This window comes from Protopterus annectens, chromosome 3.part0 (genome assembly GCF_019279795.1).
Source record: "Protopterus annectens isolate FY-2018-M chromosome 3.part0, PAN1.0, whole genome shotgun sequence".
Taxonomy (NCBI): domain Eukaryota; kingdom Metazoa; phylum Chordata; order Ceratodontiformes; family Protopteridae; genus Protopterus; species Protopterus annectens.
The window spans coordinates 639,259,198-639,284,004 of record NC_056731.1 but is presented as its reverse complement, the minus strand read 5'-3'; the positions used below and the strand labels follow the sequence as shown (position 1 = coordinate 639,284,004).

Below are 24,807 nucleotides of genomic sequence, written 5' to 3'. Positions count from 1 at the left end.
CTATGTCACAGGATGGATGGCCAAATGGCACACATGTTCAGAGTTGCGGGTGCCATGTCCAACTCTAAGCCAGTCACAAATGGTATCCCACGGGTCTTGGTCCTGGGACCCCACCTGTTCAATAGATACTGCTCAGAGGTACAGGCAAGCACAGGAGGTGTATGGCTGAACAGGTTTGCAGATGAATGGTAACTGTGGTCCATAATCGACTGTATGGCTGACACAGGCATCCTCCAGAAGTGTCTTACAGAGACAGATACCTGGTGTCAAAACAATGCCCTCAAGCTGAATGGCAAAGAATGCATAGTCATCCCCTTTGGGTAAAACAAAGTGCACACAAATTACCACACAGGTGGTAATCCAGTATGTACGGAGAAAGTCATTATGGCCCTGGGGACACAGGTAGATAGTAAACTCCCCTTTGATGATCACATGGCCAAAGTGTTTAGACATTCCTTCAATGTAGCCCACCTAATGTAACCCACGTTATATAGTTTGATGATGTCACCATCCTACAAATATACCTGTGGAAAGGATAACTTACAGTAATGTGTATAGCGCGGCATGTAAATGCGTACTCCTGTAGTATCATAAAGTAGTTAGGTAAGGGTTTGAATCCTGCACTTGACAAGTGTGTGTGTGTGTTTGTGTGTGGTCTCCTTGGGAAGCAGCAACCATTCTGGAGAGTAGTAAAACACCTTAAAAGGGGTAAACTAATCTTTGTCAAGTCTGATGATGTTACCATCCTACAAATATACCTGTGGAAAGAGAACTCCCAGTAATGTGTATAGCGCGTTGTGTTAATGCGTACTCCTCTAGTATCATGAAGTAGTTAGGTAGGGGTTTGAATCCTGCACTTGACAACTGTTTGTGTGTGTGTGTTTGTGTGTGGTCTCCTTGGGAAGGAGCAACCATTCTGGAGAGTAGTAAAACACCTTAAAAGTAGTAAACTAATCTTTGTCAAGTCTGATGATGTCACCATCCTACATATATACCTGTGTAAAAGAGAACTCCCAGTAATGTGTATAGCTCGTCGTGTTAATGCGTACTCCTCTAGTATCATGAAGTAGTTAGGTAGGGGTTTGAATCCTGCACTTGGTGAGTGTGCGTGCTGTGTGTGTGTGACACTGTTGGTCAATGTGTTGTGGGTTTTGCTTTTACTACTGTATGACATATCAGTATGCATTGCACATGTGAGCTAGCTGTGTGGCAAATACATATACGTACATGTTACCTCATTTATTGCATGTGTGGAAGCCCTACTTTCTCCAAGAAAACAGCGGTCATCTTTGCCAGACTGTGCTGCTGCTTCCCAGACCTTAGGTCACATTGGTATGCCTGTGACAAGGCCAGCCACTGCAGTGATCCCTGGCCTAGGTCATCCGTGTCACACACACTCATTACGGTTTCTATTGAAATGTGTGAGTGAGGGTTTATGGCCGAGGTATATGTCAGACCTGTTCAAACGCAGCAAAGTCCGTCAATGATGACTATTCATTACAGGTGTACAACAACCTTTGTGGATATGCATGCAGACACCTTATTGCTTATGTGATCCACCGAGGGATTTCAAAATACCTTTGGAAATGTGATTATCAAAAAAGAGATGACGCAACACTTGGTTGCATGTACACATCGGTACCTGTTCATCATGTTGGTGGCTACTACCTATGTGGTACTGTGGGGATAATATGTTCCGTAAAGGTGGAAGACTTTGCTTAGTTTGGCTTATAGCTTTGCACCATGGGTTTGACAACAGGCATCTGTCTGTATGATACCCTTGTGGAGGATGTGTGCGTCATCTGGAGAATGCATTATAGGCCACAGTATGCATTACCAGATGTGGACGGACATACCCCTACTGTGATTGCTTGTAACTAAGAGAGCTATATGCCAAATAGGAGTGGTCTCAGTAATGGGTGCAGGTGAATACCACTGGTTACTGGCATAGTATAGTACCAGAAGGATCCAAATGTTGCTGTGTGTCCTACATCTGTGTTTCAGTTGTCAAGACATCATCTAACGATTGGTTATGGTCAGGCTGCTGAAGTTATGTATACTACCAGAATGCAAAACAATGACAGATAGTAACAGTATCACCCACAGCACAGTGTCAGACCATGTCATACACACGTGTAGTCAGGTTCCGAAATGTGTGTAGTACAATGCATACTGGCCACCAATAGAAACTATGGAGTGCTAACACTGTGTAATACAGGGCATGTCACCCTGGCCATGTGTCCACTATGCACGTACATGCAGACAGTGCACCTCCACCATGTTCACAAATGTACACCTGCAAATCTGTGCTACACACATCCAAACACATACTGTCCCCTCTCTAACACATGCTGCCAATACTACACACATCAGCCAAGTGGCACGTGGGCAGACAATACACTATTGGAACTAACCCTGGTGTAAACAATACTACATTGACAATCATAGCTTTAATGCATCATGCCTGCTCAGCTACACCTTCAAGCATATCACTACATTCTACTGCTGACAACATGCTAACATTGCTATACTGCTATAAAATCACCCTGTGCATCAGCACCATGGTAGCCTGTTCCTGCATCGATATTACAGATGACAGGAGGTGGCACAGGTTTCATCATATGCACAGGGTGTATTGTTGGTTTGCCAGAGACCTACAGTGAGCCATCCAATCGACATGTACGTGTGTGTGTGTGTGTGTGTGTGTGTGTGTGTGTGTGTGTGTGTGTGTGTGTGTGTGTGTGTGTGTATGTGTGTATGTGAGGGGCAAGAGCACTGCTATGGGCCAATGTTGATGTAATGTGTGCGGGTATGTGTTAGCCCTAGGTGTGTGGTTTATGTGTGTGTGTGTCTGCATGCACACAGTTCACCATGTGGCCGCCATATACGGGTATTTGTGGGACAGCCACAGACTGTACCTGCCAGGCTTTACAGATCACCGTCTCTGGCCACGGATACGGTACCTGTGCCTGGCAGAGGTGCTACTGACACTATCAGGTACTAAGCCAGATTGGGTACTATCCCCAGAGGTAGATGGCTGCACACTGGACCCAGGTCCCTGCTGGGACTGTCCAGAGCTACGTGCACGTGGTCTTCTAGGACGTTCTATGGACAGCCCACCCCCAACATTGCTGGGGCTGGTACTGGCACTATGGGAGCGGCTGTGACTTGCTGGACATTCGCGGCAGCTGCCAGCTGCTGATGTTGCTGGCATACGTCCACGTCAACGACTCAACCGTCCCGCACTGTCCTGATACATGGACATGACATTGTGGAGGACATCTAATGTCTCTCGCCAACGTCCATCAGTGACCTCGGTGTAATTACAGATGGCACCTGCTAGCTCACGGATACGGTCAATGACGGCGGTGTTATGTGCCCTCTGTGCCCTTAGTCCCTGTCTGGTGTACCGTTCCATACGTGCCTGTGCTTCCATGACAGCCTGGAACATGTGTGAGGTTGTAAGACCTGTGGCACTTCTGCTAGTGGCATGATGAGCAGCAGTGCTCCAACGAGAACCCCTGGACATCTGCCTATGTGGTACCCTTCCAGACATCTGGGTATGGCTGCTGTGTCGGGATGCATGTGCCATGGATACCACACTGTCCTGGCCAATGCCGACTGTACGCTGTCCCTCAGCTAAGAGCATTTATGATGGATGTATTGGCAGTATGACTATGTGCATGGATGGGATGGACACTTGTGTACTGTTGATTGGTGGCCCAACGACAGACCCTGGCAAACATGCCTGTACCTCAACACACCAATCATCAGTATCACGATTTTGCTCAGTGGCATCAGTTTCCCTGCTGCAGTGAACCAGCCCAAAGTCAGCACCTGTGAGAGGAAGACAGGAAACACACTTTATGACCTATACATGATGTCGGCACACATGAACACATGCACACAAATGCACTCCTCACTAAAACAGACACACCCACACCCACACCCACCACCACCAGCAATCCAGAACATACTCAATAGCGGGTGATGGTGGGGTACAGTATCACAAGGCAAACAGTTATATCACACGTGTCAGCATGCAGTACATGTGTTTCCCACAACAGCATGCAGTGCGGTTGTAGACAGCCCTTGCCAATAACACTATACATGTCGTTGATGTATGTGTGTTGTTGTTCAGTGATTGGCCTCACCCTGGAATGCACTGTGTACATGGACACGACATTGCTGTGCAAGTATTAAAAGCTCTGCAATGTCCTGTGCACCATCTCTCACAGGTATACATACCATGGCTGGATGTGTATCTGTGTGTTACATAGATATCCATTTCTGATTAGAGCTTCTGTGTCTTTAGCAGATAATTGTGGACACAGGCTTAGCACATGCATGCTATGTATACACACAGGATGAGTGGTGCATGTATACCTGATGGAATACCATTGCTCAACATAGCCATTGTACAGTGGTTATAGTGAGTGTAGGACATATTGCGGACATGCCAGTGCCATAAATGACATGGCATGCTACAACACAACTGCAACATTAAACATCACACAGACACAGTGTGTGTCATGTGACCTATACACTCAACAGCATTACAAGACAAATATGTGTCACTTTGTACAAATGGTGATTGCTATGCATATTGTGTATAGGTGCCTATGTTTGCACACACACAACATTGAGGTGCATAGCAGGTAATGCTACGTGTAGTACTGTGGTCACTGTAACTGGATGGGGTGTATTACCATGAGCCATCATCATGCAGCATCATGTGGTCACTCAAGGCTACTAATGTGTGCCAGACCGGCACATACCATGCTGTACCAGAACTGCAGTACCATGGCTACATTCACCATTTCACAGCCAGTTGTTACATGGGTTTGTAAGGTGCACAATAGGGGGCATTGCCTAACATGAATGTGTTATGTATTGAAGAGTGTCGCACAGCCACATTTGAGGCATCTACCCCTCAGATATATTATGTGTGCTGTGTGGATGACGTTTGGGATACTGTAGTGTGACCTTACAGCGGGTGTCTGAATACGCCATGTGTAGCATGTTAATGTGTACTGCGTATGACAAAGTTGTGTATGTTGTGTGCATGTGTATCGACTCTGCCTATCCAATGTCCACTACAGTGTTGCCACAATTGTATGGGATGCTTTGTGTATTGTATGTGTTATAAGCAGCTACCCACATTACTGGGATGTGCATAGTCTCACAGCAAACATGCACAGCATGCATTATGCATAGGTGTGTTACGTTTACATGGCCTACATCTCACCTATGACATCCACATTTAATTAGCAATACTAAAGGTAGAACACACTCACCAGCATGGGTCTGCTGCCTTACTGTCACACCAGAGGGACCTACAAGGATATGAGACACTGTCAGTGGCAACAACTGTGGCATTGCTACTGTGTGTTTGCAAACTTACAATAGTGCAACAGTTGACAGTCACAGGCCTACAGATTCTATTCCTAATTATTAGTATTGCACAACACTAGGCACCACATCGTCTAACTACACAGTACACATCTCACATAAGCATGCTCTACCAATAGAGGTAACAGTAGTGTACAGCTATGCCATGTTACCTGCACGCTCCATATCAACTTGCTGGGTGGCTCCGGCCTCCATGATGACACGTTACTTGTTGTGGTTGTTGTTGGCCAGGAGCCACCTGGCTCAGGAGCAGCTCCTCCACTCTGGTGAGGGGGGGGATGGATGGCTACCCCCCCACCTGTGGCAAGCTGTTGTCTGCGGATATCAGATGCACACTGCCGGACATGTCTAATTAAATCACTGCAGCGATGGTGTACCTGCTCATATGTCCGGTTATGCATGCCTATGTCATTTACCCTACGGACAAGATCTTGCCACAGCGCAGTCCGCTCATGCTGGTCCTGGCTGGTTCTGGAGAACAGCAGGGCATAGTGCTGCACCAGGCTGGCTGTGATCAGTTCTTCCTCCGCCGTGCTATAGGCAGGATTACGATGGTGGGACATGACCCTGGAAGACAATGAAACAATATGTGTGAGCAAGTCATGTGGCACACATAACATTCTAAAGTACAGATATCAATTAACTGCCATATATAGCAACCTATTGGCTGTCAGGAGATACACACTTTCAATACCTCATATCAGTTCTCAACCCACAACTGCCTGACAGTGCCTGGCACACACTATATATCAAACCATGTTTTGCACAGCAACAAAGTTAAAACAGTATGTAAGACTATACAACAGTACATAGCACACTGTATGCGACACAATGCACCACCTAGCCACAGGAGGTATATATCATGCTAATGCATCATGAAATATGTAATCCATTGTAATGATTGTAAAGTCCAGTGACAGTATTACCAGTATACCACACTAGTCGTTGATGGCAGACCCCTACCTAACATATGTGCACATTTGTTAATATAGCTGGCATACTGCTGTACTAGACTATACATGTTGCTAGATACACAGTTATATCCTGTAACACACATAACTGAGGCCATGGTACAGGCATACTCACACACACATCAGACATACATACCAGACACATAGGTATGGCAACCCAGCTGACCTTTACCCGTGTACCTTACAGTACTGTGTGTCAGTAGTTACGAGACCTTATGCCTGAGGTATGTAATCTGTGAGGACTGCAGGGAACACACGAAACAGTGGTTCCAATAAATGTGGAAGTACACCATACTGTGTTGTTTACGCATACAGCTTCAGGTAGTACTACAGTTCATACAGGAGTTGAATTCACCAGCACTAACACTGAATAAGCATACATGTACTGCTTTAGCCTACAATGGGCACCCCAGTCGACAACAAGGGACTATGTCAGACCGTATGGCATACTGCTTTTTCGGCCTAGCAATTGCATACACATCTTTTGCTGGGATCACAGTTAGGACACATAATACCATGACAGAAACAGTTTCCCACTAAGCTATCACACATATACCGAACTCTGACACATTCACCATCACACTCAGTCAACCTCACATAGCAATTATTGCAACAAATACATGTGGGTGTGTATTACTTCATAGGTAGGTAAGAGTCTATTGACCCTAGGGCCTATAGAAGTCTAGCCATATGCTACCCTGGCCTTTGACACACAGGTAATTTCATGTGGCCCTGTCAAGCAGAGACACAGAGGTGATTGCCTGGGTGTATTCACCATCTCCCATACAATCTTCAGGATTATTTATGACGACTGCTAATTAGGAGCTTTGTTTGCTATGGATAGTTTGCTTGTTCCAGAGCATGGGATGTCTCTGAGATAGGGATCTATCCCTCCAGCATGTGCTGTTTATTGTGGTCAAAAGGTTTGGATCCCTAGAGCGTGTAGCTCATAGAGATTGTGATCTGTTTATGTGGAGCATGTCCAACAGCTCTCGGTTTGACATAGCTTAGTATGTTAGGCAGAGGTCACCTCTGGGTAGGCGGTATGCACACAGTCTAGTTGTGGGTTTGTGAGATGGTCTGCATAGAGCATCTGTTTGAGGCCGGTATTACTCTTTGTGAGGTATGTCTGTGTCATTTTCAGTTGCTGTAGATGTCTTGTGAGGTACACACCACATGGGGCATTGTACTCTATAATGGGCTTTATGTGGGATGAGTAGAGGGGAACACTGACCTATATTTCCCTGGATGACACACCTTTTGTGATGACGTGTGCAACGTAGACAGATGACATGACTAGTGTGGCACTGTGATCATCAGAGGGGAGACTACTGTCCACCTGTGTCCCATGGTCTCTTATCACACCTTCGGTGTTAAGTAGACTATCACCTATGTGGTAGTTAATGGGTACAGAGATTTGGCAAGAAGGGATGCCAATGAAGTGTCAACATTGAGCGCGAGTCCATGGCATTGTCACCAGGCATCTGTTGCAGTAAATATGACCCTGTCTCTCTCTCTCTCTCTCTCTATATATATATATATATATATATATATATATATATATATACATATAATATAAACATCCACTGGTGTACATACTGAGATACATACAGGCAAATATACAGTCCATCTTTCATGGTGGGGATATCAACTATGCAAAGGTTGTGAGGTATACAGTTACGTCATAATACTGCACAGTGTTGTGCGGAATGCATTGAAGGTATTCTCAGCCAATGTAGCTTTAGCAGGCCTCACTGGCTGAAACACTGCAGACCTGACGAATCATACCCACAACGTTTAACCACCACATGTCATATACCAGCACTGAATGCTGTCTTGTTTGTCACACACTACAACCTACATAAAAATATGCACATAACAACCTTCAACAACATATATATGTCCACCCTTCACAAACAGTTGTATGTCCCTTGCTCTATGTACATGTACAGATGCTAATATATCTGAAACAGACAGATCTCTCCGTATGTGTGTGCCATACACACACAAGGTACACACTGTTGTAAGTTTGTGTACCTCACGGCTGACCTGTTGGGCCTTGCTGCAACATGAACACGTGTCACATGTGAGCACACTGTAATATTAGAGGGTGTATATATAGCTGCAAATGCTAGGTTAGCATACTAGCCTGGTACAGCCGTTGCTAATACTAAGCTACACGTTAATATGGCTATCATGCATTTGTTACTCTGTCACATCCATGTTTACATAACCGTATGGGCTACTCACCCAAACAGACATTGTACACACTACTGTACAGAACACAGATAACATGGATCAGATGTTTGACATTTAATGCTTAACTACATATGTCACAGTCACATCCTACTGCACACAGCTACACACTCCTTTCTCCATGCCAGTAGTTATGCAGGGCATCTGTGCATTGATACGTACTGCTGCCACATATGGATGATTCAAACTATGTAGAGTACTCTTCATAAACATCTACTACATGCCAGTAGATACATAGCTGTTACATACCTTTCCTTTGTATGTGTTCGTATTTGTTGTTGTATATCTTCAATTAATTATCAAGGTATATTTGTTTTTCGATATACGTTTTCTGTTCAATATATTATTTAATTTTCAATATATATATATTTTTTCAATATATTTTTTATTTCAATATATATATATTTTTTCAATATATTTTTTATTTCAATATATTTTTTCTTTTTCAATATATTATTTTGTTTTCAATATATTCTTTTTATCGTTTTTTTCAATATATGACTTTTTCTTTCAATATATTTTCTTTGGATCTTTTTCTTTTTTTCTGCTGCAGCTGTTGTCTGCCTCTGCGTGCATGCTTCTCTCTCTCTCTCTCTCTCTCTCCCTCTGTACCTGCAATGAAATGATTGCATGTATGGACAGCAAGTAAAGACTGCTTTTATAGGTATCTGCACATGTGCATGTGATGGCCTCTGTACCAATTGGTGGCCACTATTTGGCAACTGCATGCAGCCTGCTGTGTGGTACTTGCAGTACTCACTGTCATAGCAACCCAGTGCTATAAATTGCTGACTCTGCCTAACCTGGACTGGGATTTTATTCCAGAGTGAAGGGAGCCTCTGGGTTATGAATCTGTCCCTCCAGCATGTCCTATTTATTTCAGTGCTGAGGTTCAAGTCTCTCGAGCACGTAGCTCGATGGGATTTGGATTTTCTGAGGTGCAGCATGTCCATTAATTCCGGGTTGGACGTGGCTTTATACGTCAGGCACAGATCGCCTCTGAACAGGCAGTATGCCACTGAGTAGAGCTGGAGTTTCTTTAACCGGGCAGCATATGGTATCTGTTTGAGCCCTTTGATCCTCTTGGTGAGGTACTTTGGGGGTCTTTCCAGTTGCTGCAGGTGTCTGGTAAGGTACATCCCAAAAGGGGCATTGTACTCAATTATGGGCCTGATGAGGGATGAGTAAAGAGGCACGATGACCTCCCCTGATCTAGATGTGAATCCCTTCATGATTAGGTGGGCTATATAAAATGTTTTTCTAACCACTTTGGCCACGTGGCTGTCAAATGAGAGATTGCTATCAACTTGGGTCCCCAGGTCCCTAATTACTTCTTCTGTACTTAATGGATTACCACCTATGTGGTCATTTGTGGGCACTTTGTTTTTGCCAAAGGGGATGACTATACACTTTTTGGCATTTAGCTTGAGGCCATGGCTCTGGCACCAGTTGTCTGTTTCTATGAGGCCCTTTTGGAGGATGCTTGTGTCGGCTGGAGAGTCGATTATGGCCCAGTTTGCAGTCATCTGCGAACTTGGTCAGCCACAGTCCTTCCGTGTTGGCCTGTACCTCCGAGAAATATATACCGAACAAGAGAGGTCCCAGGACTGAGCCTTGTGGGACACCACTTGTAACTGGTTTGGAGTCTGACATGGCTCCAGCAATTCTAACCATGTGGGTTCTGTCCTTGAGCCAGTTTGCAATCCATCTAGTGACATAAGGGTTTATATTTAAGCTGGTGAGCTTATCTATAATGCCAGTGGGGTATTGTATCGAAGGCTTTTGAGGTCCAGGTAGGCTGTGTGGACCACATTCCCCTAGTCAATGGCCTTGGTGACTGTTTCAAAGAAATCAACCAGGTTTAAGAGGCAGGATCTGCCCTTAACAAAGCCGAACTGGGTAGGATCCAGTGTCTGTAGGTCCCCAATATCTTTATTTATGAGGTCCATGATGATCCTTTCCATAGCTTTGCAGACCAAGCTAGTCAGGCTTACGGGCGATAGTTTCCAGGATCCGTTGAGGCACCACCTTTATGGAGAGGGACCACTGTTGCTGTCGCCACTCTTTGGGCACATATCCTGTAGTGGCTGAGATTGAACAGTAGTCTTATGTTTGGGTTTAGCTCTTCTTGGAGTTCATGTAGGACAGCCGGGACACCATCTGGTCCCATTGATGCTGTGTTTTTGCTTTGGAAAGGCGGCTCTTACCTGAGCATCTGAGATGTCAGGGGCAGCACTCTGCTGGGATAGATATTTGCCCTTTTGGTGGGGGAGTTTGCTGAACCTGTCAGCTAGGATGTTGGCAATGTCTGTGGGTTCAGTGTATTTTTGTCATTTTGGACTAATTCTGAGCATATCTGGGAATTACCACCCAGGTTCCTAACATAACTAAAGAAAGCCTTGTGATTATCCTTAGTGTCCTGTGCAATTTCTCTCGAAGCTGGCCTCAGACAATTTTATGAGTGCCCGTAGTTTTTTTGCTAATACTAATCAGTGATGCCTTCCCTTTTTGGGATTTTGCTCTATCATTTAGTAGCTTCCTCCTTCTATTGTATAGTTTGTTTATGGCTGGGGTCCACCAGACAGGACGTCTGCCTTTGGAGGATTGGGTCTTGGTTTTATTTGGGATCGCATGATCCATGCATTCCTGAAGGTGTTCATAGAATGCATTTATAAAGGATTCTGCGGTCTGGGCCGTATTTTCCACAGGCCGGCGGACTTTGAAGGATTCCACCTCGGTTTTGAGGAGTGTGAAATTTGCTTTAGAAAAGTTTTTCACTGTGGTTTTCTGGGCAGGGGGTGGGGTCGGGATGTGAATATCCAGTGAGATTAGTTTATGGTCTGATCTTACCAGTGAGGGATACACTTCTGGTCTGGAGCATAGAGTCCCCATGTTGGTGATGATCAGGTCCAGTATGTTTTCCCCTCTTGTGGGAGTGGTAACAAGTTGTTCCATAGCATATGAGTTTATAAATTCTAGGAAACTTTGGGCTAGGGTGTTAGAGCTGGAGTAATGCTCCCAGTCTATGTTTGGGTAGTTGAAGTCGCCCAATATAATGGTGTTTGGAGAGACCTTCATATTTTCCAGTGTTCTCAGAAAGGCCGAGTGGGGTTCCTGGGTTTGGGAGGGTGGTCTGTAGCAGGCTATAAACTGGAAGGCAGTTTTACCCACTGTTAGTTGCACATGGATAGTCTCTGATGCTTCGTGCTTTGCCACCAACCTGGAGGTGTGGGTATCTTTGATGAATATCGATACTCCCCCTCCTTTTGTGGTTCGGTCCAAGTTTTGGGGCCGAAAAGCATGGTATGAGTTATAACCTGGTAGTGCTGGGGTGCTCTCGGGAGCCCTGAACCAGGTTTCTGTTACTGCACAGATATCGATGTTCTCCATGCTAAGGAGAGTTGTGCGTGCATCTTGAGGTTTAGACTTCTGGCGTTGAGTAGCATTACTCTTAGGTTCTTATCCCTTGTGGTACCTATGGAGGTGGGTTTGTCTTTTGAGCCTTGCCTAAAAAAGGCACTATGGGGGTAGCAAGAGCCTTTGCCAATATCCAAAGCCCAGGGTGACAGGTGCAAGCCGTCCCTAGCGAAGCATCGTGGCTTGTCGAGCATATCATCCCAAGCTGACAGGCATTGGATCCCCTTTGAATGACACCAGTACTTAAGCCAATTGTTGAAATTGATCATCTTGTCTTCATATTGTGGCATCATTCTTGGTGAGGGTAAGATGCTACTCAAAGTCAGGGTCATACCGGCCTGGGCTACATGCTCAGAGAGCTCCTTTATGTCTCTTTTCATGTAGTCCAGGGAGTGCGTCTCAGGTCATTTACACCAGCATGGACAATGACTGAGTCATATTTGTACTTGCCTTGGAGTGACCTGAGTGCTTGTGTCATGTGGCGGATCCTAGCGCCCGACAGGCTGCTCACCGTGACCCTCTCCTTGTTCAGCCTGGTGAGCGGGACGTCAGTGTGCCTGACGATAGAGTCACCTATTACAAGTGTATCAGGTGTGTGTTTAGTCTTAAGGGCTGTGACTGTTCGGCACACTGGCTTTGTGAGATATGTGTTGCACGTGTTTTGTTTTGGGGTAGCGGTTGCTTGGGTGTCTGCTTTGGAGGTCTCTCTCTCAATAACTACGTCACATACGTAGTTATTGAGATGTTTTCATTTGGCACATGAACTGTTTGGGAACTGCTTACTGTGGATATTAATGTACTCACGTCTGCACAGTTTGTACTTTTTCTTTTGTTGACATTATCACAGGATGCTCATGAAAACTGGACAATTCCAGTATTGCGTATGCCTACCTACATCCTTGCTGGACCCTGAACACACAGGTATTTTGTACGTTTGGGTGGAGACTGTCCTGCTATGATACTGTGTGGGGGTTGTAAAGTGCTGCTGTAACAATATTTACTGGTAGAATGGCTGGTTCTGTTATCACAGTCATGTAATGCAATTCCACAACAACTGCTGGTAAAGTTCCACAGAACAGGTTTTGTATTATGGCATTCCTATCTTTCCTTTACATTCACTCATTCTGATGCATTATATATATATTTCAGCAACAACCTGCTATATATCTACTGTGGCTTAGTGGTACTTCATGCAGTTTAGTGTGTCCAAGGTCCGGGGTTTGAGACTGACAGTGGTGTTTTATTTTGCTGATGAGCAGAACAAGGGCCCTCGCATGCAGGGTGACTAAGGCACTTTTAAGCAGTTGTAAGTGGGTTTGCACGGGTTTGCGCGATGCTTAGCAATACTTAGCTAAGCGCACACATGCGCACACTCGTGCAAACCCGCTAACTACTGCTTAAAAGTGCTTATTCCCGCTAACCCCACGCTAATTTCTTTGAAAGAAAAGAAAATGGGGAGATAGGAAAGTGGTGAAAAAGACGCACAAAGAGGGTAAGACAGTAGGGAAAACAGATAGGGATGTGCAGGACGGGTGTAGGGAAGGTCCATAGCTGCCCATTTCTTTAACAGCAACAGCTGTGCATATACTAGGAATTTGGAGGAAATTTTGAAACCTTCAACCCCTGAGAGAGGGGTGAGGACAACAAAGTATGCTGTACTGCCAATTAAATTTCAGTTTGTGTGTCCAGCGGACATGTGTGCAAAATGGGCAGCTATGTATGGGGCGTAATTTTTTTGTGGGAGCAGATTGCCCCTTTTTTTTTTTCAGGTGAGAGTGGAATGTGGGGTAGGGTAAGTAGGTATATTTGGAGAGGTAGGTTGGGGAAGTACACAGACAAGACAAACAAGACGCATACAGGGGCAGAATATGACACATGGGCTGGGTGAACACCATTGACGGGGAAGGATGTTTGGAAATCGCAAGCCCATGAGCCCACAGATGGCAACAGTGGAAATGAGATCCCCACCCATGGGCAGTCACCACTGCACCTTCACAGCCCAGAGGGTGGCTGTGCTGGGGGCTGCATAGGAGGGGCAGGCTGACCCGTGAGTCGCACCACTCTCACCTCGAGCTGGCGTAGAGGATCACCGACTGAACGCTGGATCTCCCTACGCACCACAGCCCGGACCGTTCGGAGGATGATATGTGGCCCTCCTCCGGCCAGGCTTGCACGGGGGGGGGGACGAGCCCCATCCCCTGCAGCACTTCCACCCAAAGGTGGCACAGAGCCAACAGAGGAGGTGGCACCGGGCTGGGCACCGGACCTGCTGGTGCCATCGCCAGCTGAGGTGGGACAGGTGGGTCAGCTGGGACCGGCCTTCCCATACGTTCTATGTTTAGCAGGATTTAATGACGATATGGGTTGGTAACAGCCAACAGCATTCCAAATTAGTTGTAAGAACATGCAGTAATATTCCCATTTACCCAACACACCAGAGTTCCAACAGTTGAACAGCAAGCATAACACATGCATATATAGAACAACAGTGGACATTCCAACAGCATGCAGTATTGATTGGTGGCAACAGGCCACCAAGATTGTGGTGTTTGAACAGGGCACACGAATCAAAGTAAATGCAGATATTTATAAAACAATAGGACATATGTTTTGAGATGAGACATACCCTTGAGGTGTGGAATTGCATTGTTTATGCACATACAGTAGGGTGTAAAAAGATACCTCCATTAACATCTTATATATACTTATAGTTTACACTACATTCCTATTGACTGCAGGTGTATATCCCCTACATGTATTATTACACTTGAGCAACGTGCATTAATTTGTGTAATGGGTTCACAGGTTCATAGGTAGGTACTGGCCCTAGGGCCTATACAAGCCTAGCCAAAAATGTACCCTGGCTTTCACCACCCAAGAAAATTATTTTCCTCTGCCCCTGTCAAGCAGAACCACAGAAGTGATCCCCGGGGTAAATTTCCTATTACCCATCCAATCATCAAGATTTTTCTTGAAGAGTGCTAATGAGGAGCTCTGTTTGACATAGATAGGTAGTCTGTTCCAGAGTATGGGAATTCTCTGGGACAGGAATCTATCCCTCCAGCATGTTCCGTTTATTGTGGTGACAAGGTTTAGGTCCCTAGGGTTTGGCTAGTTCCTTATATACCTGACCTGCATCTGACATACAAACTGTCCAGGATGCAGATGTTACTGCTAGCTACGTATTTACATATTTTATTTATATTTATATATCTACATATCTGGATGTGTTCAGGTGACATTATCAGTTATATTCCTACAGCCCCCTACATTTCTAGCAGCACACTGACATTTCTGGGGAACACAATAACAAGCTACGCGGGTGACAGATTTAGCTATGCATGCCAGCCATTAACCAACAGTTGAGGACTGTATATATGCTTCACAGCTACTGGCACTCCCTTCATCCACTTTATATGGGCCTGGCCAAGTGTGGGTTGACAGCGCTTAATACAACAGTACTATTTATATAATGCAAAACTACAACAACATTTCGAAGTAAGTGACACAGACACACTCCAGGAATTATACCTTTATTAATTACATTACACACTTTTCTAGAAGCTCTCTCATTTATTTGATATTACAGTGCATGCAGAGGACTTATTCAAGACGTATTATACCTTTATTAATGGGTTACAACACTCATTTTCAGGCTCTCTCACTTATTTTATATAACAATACATGCAGAACAATTACTAACCTGCCTGGTGGCGCATCCTTAGCAGCCTATCTGCATAGGCTTGCTGATTCGCAGCACGGACACCTGCAGCTGTGAAGTAAATGAAGGGATATTGAGACATACCTGTCCATTATATAGACTACAATAGCAATTCTTACATACTCCATTCCATGGCTACCTACTCAATAGTGGGGCATTTTAATTTCCACAGGCCTCCTGTATCCATTGGTTCAGTTGGTCCTGCTTCCGTCTCTTCAGGTCTGCATGGTGGTGTCTGACCTGCTCACCAGTCCGAGGTGCCTCATTTCCCGCACTTATTTGTGATTGGCCGGTTTTGAAATATCTCAGCTGAGTGCACACCTGCTTAGCACTGAGTAAACTTTGATTAATATGTATATGTATGTTGACAGTGCATGAACAGCAAAAGCTGTCATGGCTTAGTGGTTCAGTACTGTAATTATGGTGCGCAGTATCCCGGGTTCGAGGCCTGTCATTGCTTATTTTATTACTGGCCTGACCAGCTAGGAGGTGTGGTTGTGTTTAGCCAACTTTGTTCAACTTTGCCCAACGTTGCTCTACTTTGAGGGCGCAGCTCTGTGCAAACATGTTTTGTTTGCGCTAGTTGGCGCGATACGCAGCTACGTGCAAAGCCACTGCGCTAGTTAAACCAGTGCTTAGCTATGGGCAATTGTTCTTAAATGTGCTTAATACTGGTAAACATTGCTTAGCAGTGCTTCACATTGCTTAAGATAGTTTACTTATGCATTCATTAGTATGCATGACCGTTTCACCTTCTTATGTTGAGTCTTTTGGCTTTTCCCGGTTAGGGGTCGCCACAGCGGAACTCCGGTCCGCTAATGATTGGCAGTAGATTTTTATGTGCCGAGTTGCTGGCCCTGACGCACAACCTTCAACGAAGGTATGCCCATTCACGCATGTCTCAACACAGAAGACGCTCTAACTGAGAATCGAACAGGACAACGTCTTACTGTGAGGTGACAACGCTACCGCAGCACCACCATCGCAGTGTTTCGCCTTCTTATATATATATTTAAAATATCGTTCACTACTACATTATAGAATTTAAAAGGTAAATGTCAGGAATTATTTTTATGCACAGATTTCCTACAGAAAATGGAAAGGGGAGTGGTGGGACTCGAACCGAGAATGCCTCCTCTTTGTGCGAAGGCTCTACCACTACGCTATTGCTATTTGGCTTAATTTGCATATAGGTGGTTTATTATCCTCTTCGATGCCTAAACTGCTAACTGCAGAAAAGCAATGGGCACACCCTCGCAAATACGGGCAGCTATATCGGGAATAATAAAAAAAAATTATTTTACATTTTATTTCATTTGTACAGGAGTTTTGAATGTGGGGGAGTGTAGTGTTGGGGGTATACACATTTGAGCGGACTCGCTCATATCTGCTGATATTTGCAGAGTTAGGCACTTGCAGGGGCATGGATATTTGGACTGCTCGGCAGTCTGACACGCCCCCTGCACTCCTACACGCTCCGTGTTAGCCTTGGAGTTGAGTCAGCGCGCCCTCATGAATATGCATGGCATGCTGATGTCATACCCTTAGGCTGCCGTTTCTGAGTAAGACTTAGTCTTACACGGAGGATTACTGAATCCCCCCCCCCTTGAGTTTCTGTAGGCCTGGTTGACTCCACGTGGGAGTCGGTATCGGCCTGCGGCTCTAAAGTAGCGGTCATCAGGGGGTGCGAAAGCTCCTCACTGAGAACCGGCGACTGGCCTAGAAGAGGCCTCATCGTCGGTTTTGAACCTCGGATGCCTGTCCTTTTCTTTTCTTTGCGTTTTTTGTAAATTCCGGTAGTCGGCTGTTCCAACGGCATTATATAATTAAATCTTCTGCCAAAGTAATGAAAGGCAAAATCGTCCCGACGCTTAATAGTGCGTTGGTTAAATCTAGCACACAACCGACAACTAGCAACGTCGTGGGCAGGGCCTAGGCAAGGAATACAGTAAGAATGAAAATTCTTATGAGGTATTTGCTTCCCACAAGAAATACAATTATTAACTTTTTCTGACATCGGTCTGGTGCAAGAAAAAAAGTTTCCCCAACGGAGTACCTAGCTTTTAATGAAGACTTCGGATCTGAAATTCGAACTTGAAAATCTCAGGAGTCGTCCAACCGGCACTTGCGAACTGCTTTTGCTTCGGGCACCGCACAGCAAGAAAGACGGTAGAAAATGGCGTTGGCTGCATCTTTTATACCCCTGGCGCACTGACGTCAGGGAGGAGGCGACAGCAACCAACGCCGGACCTAGACTTTGGAATTCAGGCGAATGCAGGTAGCCTGCCAGCAGGATAACCAAATTGTAATGACTGCAACAGTGAAACACGATGAACATCCCAGTTTAAGTAACCCAGCCTATGAACCAAAGCTGCTAATCTTAGAAGGTAACAGTGAGGCCCCTGGACGGCTTTAAACTACAATGGACCTTGCTTGAATCAGCTAAGCTGGGGGAATTTAAGAGGAAGATGGTGAACTCTGCAATGGATGTGGGGCACAGGGGTAGAAAGCCGCAGAATGATGCAGGGGAGGAGATAAAAAAATAATAGCATGTTCAAAATCAAGGATGAGTAGAGTCAAGTATGATCAACCATTTCAAAAGTTTTGGTTAGATCAATAAAACCAAAAAAAAATCAATGTCCCTGTCATGGAAGCAATTTGTAAGGGTGAGAAGCAAAGAACTAAGGAGGAAGAGGAGACAGCCAGCTCATTAGCAATAGGTAGCCTGATGCAGAAAGGACATCTAGCAAATCAGAAGGGAGGAGTGGCAAGAGAGTGCAATGTGTTTTTTTTTTTTTTTTTAATGTACAGGAGATAGTTTATCACTGCTGTTCCAATGAGCACATGTAGGGGAGGATTCCTGTAAAAGAATTGCAGTGAATTCTGTTACAGAATTACTCTGGAAGAAACAGTCCTTGTGTCCAAGTCCCCAATTCCAAAACTGCAGACTAACCTTTACACATTATACTTAATCACCTACTGCATTCCAAAACAATTTGTTTTTCTTAAATTATGAGTACCATCACTTAGTTTACTTATATTTTGGTACCTGTGCAGAGGAGGAGTCTCTCTGTTTTCATAACGATATTCTTCAGCGTAATCTCGAACAATAGGTCTTTCCATAGTTGGTACATCATGCTCCCAACGGGATGATTTCCTATCCATATCAGACCACTCAGAGACTCTAAAAATAAACAAAAACATGAATAACGACAGCAAAAAAAGTCATCATATTTTACGACTGCATCACTACAAAAATGCCCATACTGATATTACTGGTGGGACAGCACAATGGTCAGCAATGCTGTCTCACAGCTCCTGATTCTCCAGATTGGTTCTTGGAAGCAGAAAGTACAGTTGTGTACACTTACCATAAATGTAGATGTTCGAGTGTATTCACTGTTGCAGTCATTACATTTGGGTTATCTGCCTGCAGGTAAGCCCTCAGCGGGCCTGAACACCAGATTCTTGGATTCCTGCGTCGGATGCTGTCTCCTCTTCCATGACACCAGGTCGTCAGGGGTTTAAAACATGCAGCCGATGCCATTACATCAGTTTTTCTTGCCCCAGATGTCAGGTGCCCCCATAATGGGAAGCAATTATATGTTACGTTACACCTCCAACAAAAAGCAAATACACCAGAAAGCTCAAATACACCAAACAAGAAGGAAAGATAGAGCCAAGAGAAGTGAGGGGGCTGGAGGAAGGGTAGTGAATACACTCGAACATCTACATTTATGGTAAGTGTACACAACTGTACTATGTTCTTCATGTTTCACTGTTGCAGTCATAACATTTGGGTTGATTCCCAAAGCTAAAGAAGGGAGGAGGAAGTTAGAAAGCATTAGGGCCAGCTATTAAGCCCTGCAAAACTGCAGTGGCAAAACCAGCTCTGGATTTAGAAAAAACAGGCATGTGGTAATGCTTGGTGAAGGTATGAATAAAGCTCCAGGTAGCAGCTTCTAGGAAGTCCCTGATAGGGACTCCTCTGAGAAAGGCTGTAGAGGTAGATGCAGCCCCGGTGGAATGCGATCTAATCCCCTGCGGGGAAGGTTTTCCATGCTGCTTATAGCAGAAATGAATGCAATGGGCTATCCATTTAGAAATGGTTTGTTTTGAAATGGCCTTCCCCCCTGCCCCTGCAGCAAAGCCAACTAGCAGCTGTTCAGATTTTCTGAGAGGCTTAGTCCTGTCCAAATAAAATCTAAGTTGTCTGTGCACATCCAAAGAGTGCAGTATTCTCCCTCATTTGTTTTGTGGATTCGGGAAAAAGGTAGGCAAATGAATGGACTGATTTAGGGCCACACTAGACACCACCTTGGGCATAAAGGAAGGATTGGTCCTGAGGGAAACCCTGCATGGAAGATAATGAAGGGCTCCAATGCTACGAGGGCCTGTAATTCAGACATTCTTCTTGCTGAAGTGATGGCTAGAAGGAAGGTTGTTTTCCAAGAAAGGAATTTCAACTCTGCAGTTGCAGCTGGTTCAAAAGGAGGGAGAGTGAGCTTTTCGATACAAAATTAAGGTCCCAGGTTAGAGTAGGGGCTCACCTGGGGGGGGGGGGGTCTTAGATGTTTAGCCCCTCTGAGGAACTGCTTTAACAGGGGGTGAGAGAAGAGGGGTTGATCAGTATTATAATGTACTGAAATGGCAGAGGCATGTATTTTAATTGACAAGACGGATAGGCCCATGTGGAGCATTTCTGTTAAGTACTGAAGAATATGAGGTAAACTGGGCACCGTAGTGCCCATCCCTTGAGTCAGGCTCCAGGAACAGTATCTTTTCTACTTTTCAGCATAGGCTTTTCTAGTACTAGGTCTCCTTGCTTCCAGAATGACATCTAGCACCTGCTTACTGAGAGATGCTATTGGAGAGCTCAAGGAATTAGCCAGGCTGCAAGGTTCAGGGTTTACAGCTGAGGGTGCAGAATCTGGCCCGCCTGCTGGGACAGCAGAGAAGGTGTCTGAGGTAGGTGTCATGGATCCAGCAGTATCATACTGCGCAAGAGGGGGGTACCAGTGCTGGCGAGGCCAGTCTGGCGCAAACAGTATTGTCCTTGGTCAGTCCTGTTTGATCTTTAGAAGAACCTTCGAGAGGAGAGGCAGAGGGGGAAAGGTATAAACTGAGAGGCTTTCCCAGGTAAAGGACAGGACATCCACTTTCCAAGCTTGACTGTGGGGGAGTCTTTGTGCAGAATTTGTCCAATTGGTAGTTCTGAGGGGAGGCAAACAGGTCTATCTCTGGAGTCCCCCATTTGTTCCTCAAGAAGTTGAATATTTTTGGTTCCAGTTTCCATTCGTGTGGGTCCATGAGATTTCTGCTTAGGTTGTCTGCCAGTGAATTTAGCTTGCCTGGCAGGAATTGAGCTTGTAGGTGCACTTGGTAGCTCAAGGCTGTGTTCCACAGATCCATGGCTAGTCTGCATAGAGGGTACGAGTGGGTTCCCCCCTGCTTGTTTATGTACCACGTAACTGTTGTGTTGTCTGTCTTTACCAATAACTGTCCTGGAAGGAAGTGGTCTTTGAAGGCTATCAAGGAATTCTGTACAGCTAACATTTCTTTTTGGTTGATATGCAGGTGCATTTGATTCGGGTTCTATTTGCCCTGAATGCACCGCCTTGCCAAGTGAGCCCCCCATGCATAGTCTATAGTCAGGGTTTGGGCGGCAGGGGGGTAGACTGAAAGGGAGCCCCTTGTTGAGGTGGCAGGCTTCTGCCCACCAAAGGAACTCTGTCTTTATACAAGGAATGATAGGAATCATTGATTCCAGGTCCTGAGAATGTTGACACCATAGGCTTTTTAGATACCACTGTAGTTTCCTCATATGCAGTCTTGCATATGGAATTAGTAGAATGCAAGAAGCCATGAACCCCAGAGCTTGCAGGATTTTCCTTGCAGATAGCTGGGTCTTTGTCACCAGTAGTTTGAAGTAGGCTGTCAAATAAATTTGTTTCTCTGGCGTGAAGTAAGCCATCTGGGAAGCTGTGGTCAAGTTTGCTCCCAGGAATACAATTTGTTGGCAGGGTACTAGATGAGATTTCTTTTTGTTTATGGTGTACCCCAGTGAGTTTATAAGTCCCTTTAAAAATGTCAGATGTTTTAATAGCATGTCCTGGATTTCTGCCTTAATCAGACAATCTTCCAGATATGGGTATATTTGAATATTTCTCCGCCTGCAAAAAGCAATGGCTGGAGCTAGACACTTTGTGAATACTCTGGGTGCAGTACATAAGCCAAAGGGAAGTGCAGAGAACTGATAGTGCATGGAGCCTGCTCTGAAGCGTAGGTATTTTCTGCAAGATTCCCTTACTGGAATTTGCAGGTAAGCTTCCTTTAAGTCTACGGTTGCCAGCCAGACATCTTTGCCTAGCATAGGAAGCAGCTGTTGAAGTGTTAGCATTTTGAATTTTGGGATTACCAAAAAGGTGTTTAGAATAGAGAGGTCCAGGATATGACACCAAGAGCGGTCTTTTCTGGGTACCAGGAAAAGTCTTGAGTAAAAATCTTGTCCCCTTTCTTCTGCTGGGACAGGTTGAATAGCCCTGATACTTAGAAGAGAGAGAACCTGCTGTTGAGCCTCTGCCCACTAATTTGGGGATAGGTCTGGCCAACCGTTTGGGGTTGGTAAGGTGTGGAAGTGGAATCTGTATCCTTGGAAAACTACATTTAAACCCCATTTGTCCTGGGTAATGATTTCCCAGTTTTTTGCATGCAGGGCGACCTTTCCCCCCAAGGGAGCAGTCAGTTGAGCTAGGCTTGGAAGGGTTAAGGTTAAGTCACTGTTACATTTTTCCATAGGGAGAGTCTTACTACTTCCAGCTTTGGAAGTGGGAGCCCCCCACTGCTTAGGCCTGTGTGTACCTTGAGACTGTAACCTAGGTGTGGTCTGCTGTTCCTGGGTTTGGGCTGAGAAGGCCTGGAAGAGACTGGAAAGGATCAATTTTTAGAAGGCCAATGCCTACTAAATCTGGGAGGCTGTACTTGCAGGAAATCATTAACAGTTTGCATAGATTTAGCTTTTTCCTCCATCTTTTTAAGGACGGCTTCTGCTTTGTTGCCAAACAGGTGGTCTTGGTTTAAGGGAGCAACCAGTAATTTAGCTTTAACATGATCTGGCAAGTTTTGCTCCTTAAGCCAAGCATGCCTTCTAAGTACAGACCCAGTGACAGCAGCCCTGAAGATGCTTCTAAAGAATCAAAACCACATTGCAAAGTATGTTTACCAACTTGTTCAGCAGAATGCATTAAATCTTGTAATTATTTATGTTCAGCACAATCAAGAATCAACATCATTTTCTGTTTAAGCAATCCAATAATATGCTGCTGATACTTTAACATATGAAACTGGCAGTTTAAGGCAATAATGGCCAAAGTAGCAGACGTATTTACCTTCTTACCCCATCTGTCCAAGGCCCTGGAATCTGTATCAGAGGGGGTAGGGTTTTTAGCAGTAGTATTAATGTCTTTTGATCCTTAGGAAATGGTCTCTGGATCTGCAGCAGGATTCTTGAAGAGAAACTTGTGAGGGTCAGGTACTCTAATACCAGTCAGGTTTTCTGGGAGCTGGAGGTAAACAGTCTGGGGCCAGGCTAGATTCCAAGAAGGCATCATCTACAATGTCCAGAACAGGAGGGGTAGCTAAAGGCCTGTGTTGAGGGAGGAGTAAGAATTCCCTAAGCCTCTTAGCTTTCCCAGCGGAAATGCTCCCCAACAGTGTGCAAGGTTTCACCAAAAGAAAAATTTTCTGGAGGGGAAGCAGAGGGAATGGAATCCTCCAAATCAGAATCCTCATAGGTAGTTAAGGGCAAATCCTGGTAATCAGAAAAATCAGAAATTTCAGAATCGTGATCAGAAGAATCAGAAGGAAAATCAGTTCTAGGTCTCTTAGAGGGGGAAGGCTGACTTCCCCTAATTAAAGTAATAAGGTCTTCAGCCATTCTTATCATTTGTTTTTTAGGCATATGGACCTGACCATGCGGTTTGGACATCAGTTTTCTAGGCGTGGGTTGAGTTTTAGGCCTTGAAGAAGAAGATGAAAAGTCTGTAGGCCTGAATACACCCTCAGCGGCTCCGGACCCATCCAAGGTAAAGACATCCGCAGGTTCCATAGTCGAAGAAAATCTCGCAGCATACTGGACTCTGAAAGGGTCTCAGCAGAGGCCTGCAAATCTGAAGTAGCGGGTATCAGGGGTTGCGTAAGCGCCGGAGTACCAGCAAACTGGCGACTAGCTTAGCGGAAGCATCGTCGGCAGTTATGGACCTATGCGGTCTGTCTCGGTCTGTATCTTTATGTTTTTTTGGAATATCGGTAGTCGGATGGCTTACCAAAGCCATTTCTGGATAGTTAAACCAAGTACCAAAATAATTTGCTGCACAAATAGCCCAATGACGAATAGTTCGGGGGTTGAATAAGGCACAAAAACTGACAGCGAAGGACGTCGTGGTCTGGGCCTAAGCAAGGAATGCAGTATGAATGAAAATCTTCATGAGGTATTTGCTTTCCACGGGTAATACAATTGTTAACTTTTACTGACATCTGTTTAAGAGCAAGAAAAAGGATCCCCAACAGGGTACTTAGCTTTTTTGAAGACTTCGGTTCTGAAACTCGAAAACGAAAATTTCAGGAGTCGGCCGACCAGCACTTGCGAACTGCTTTTGCTTCGGGCACCGTGCAGCAAGAAAGACTGATGTAATGACGTCGGCTGCATGTTTTATACAGCTGACGTCCTGACATCATGGAAGAGGAGACCGCATCCGATGCAGGAATCCAAGACTCTGGTATTCATGCCGGCTGATGGCTACCTGCAGGCCGATAACCCAAATGTAATGACTTCCAACAGTGAAACACGAAGAACATCTGCTTTCTCTTTGGAGTTTTCACTAACAAGATTCTATAGGAGTTTTCGCTGGAGTGGAGGGGGCTGCAAACATCCCATATTCCAAAATTGTAAGCAAGTAAAATGGCAATGCTCAAAAAGTGTCTCTAGGTTTATGTATAGCACATCTGTGAGTTTATGCATACTATTATAGA

General features: G+C 45.1%; 1 protein-coding gene across 1 annotated transcript in view; it reads right to left on the bottom strand.

The window, feature by feature from the left end:
* Positions 1-24,807, bottom strand: part of LOC122796893 (msx2-interacting protein-like) — an 868,075-nt gene that overhangs the window by 727,727 nt on the left and 115,541 nt on the right. Inside the window, exon 2 of the mRNA XM_044065646.1 lies at positions 18,827-18,961. Coding sequence (XP_043921581.1) covers positions 18,827-18,942 — 116 coding nt within the window. The 5' untranslated portion in view covers positions 18,943-18,961. The remainder of the gene's footprint in view (positions 1-18,826; positions 18,962-24,807) is intronic.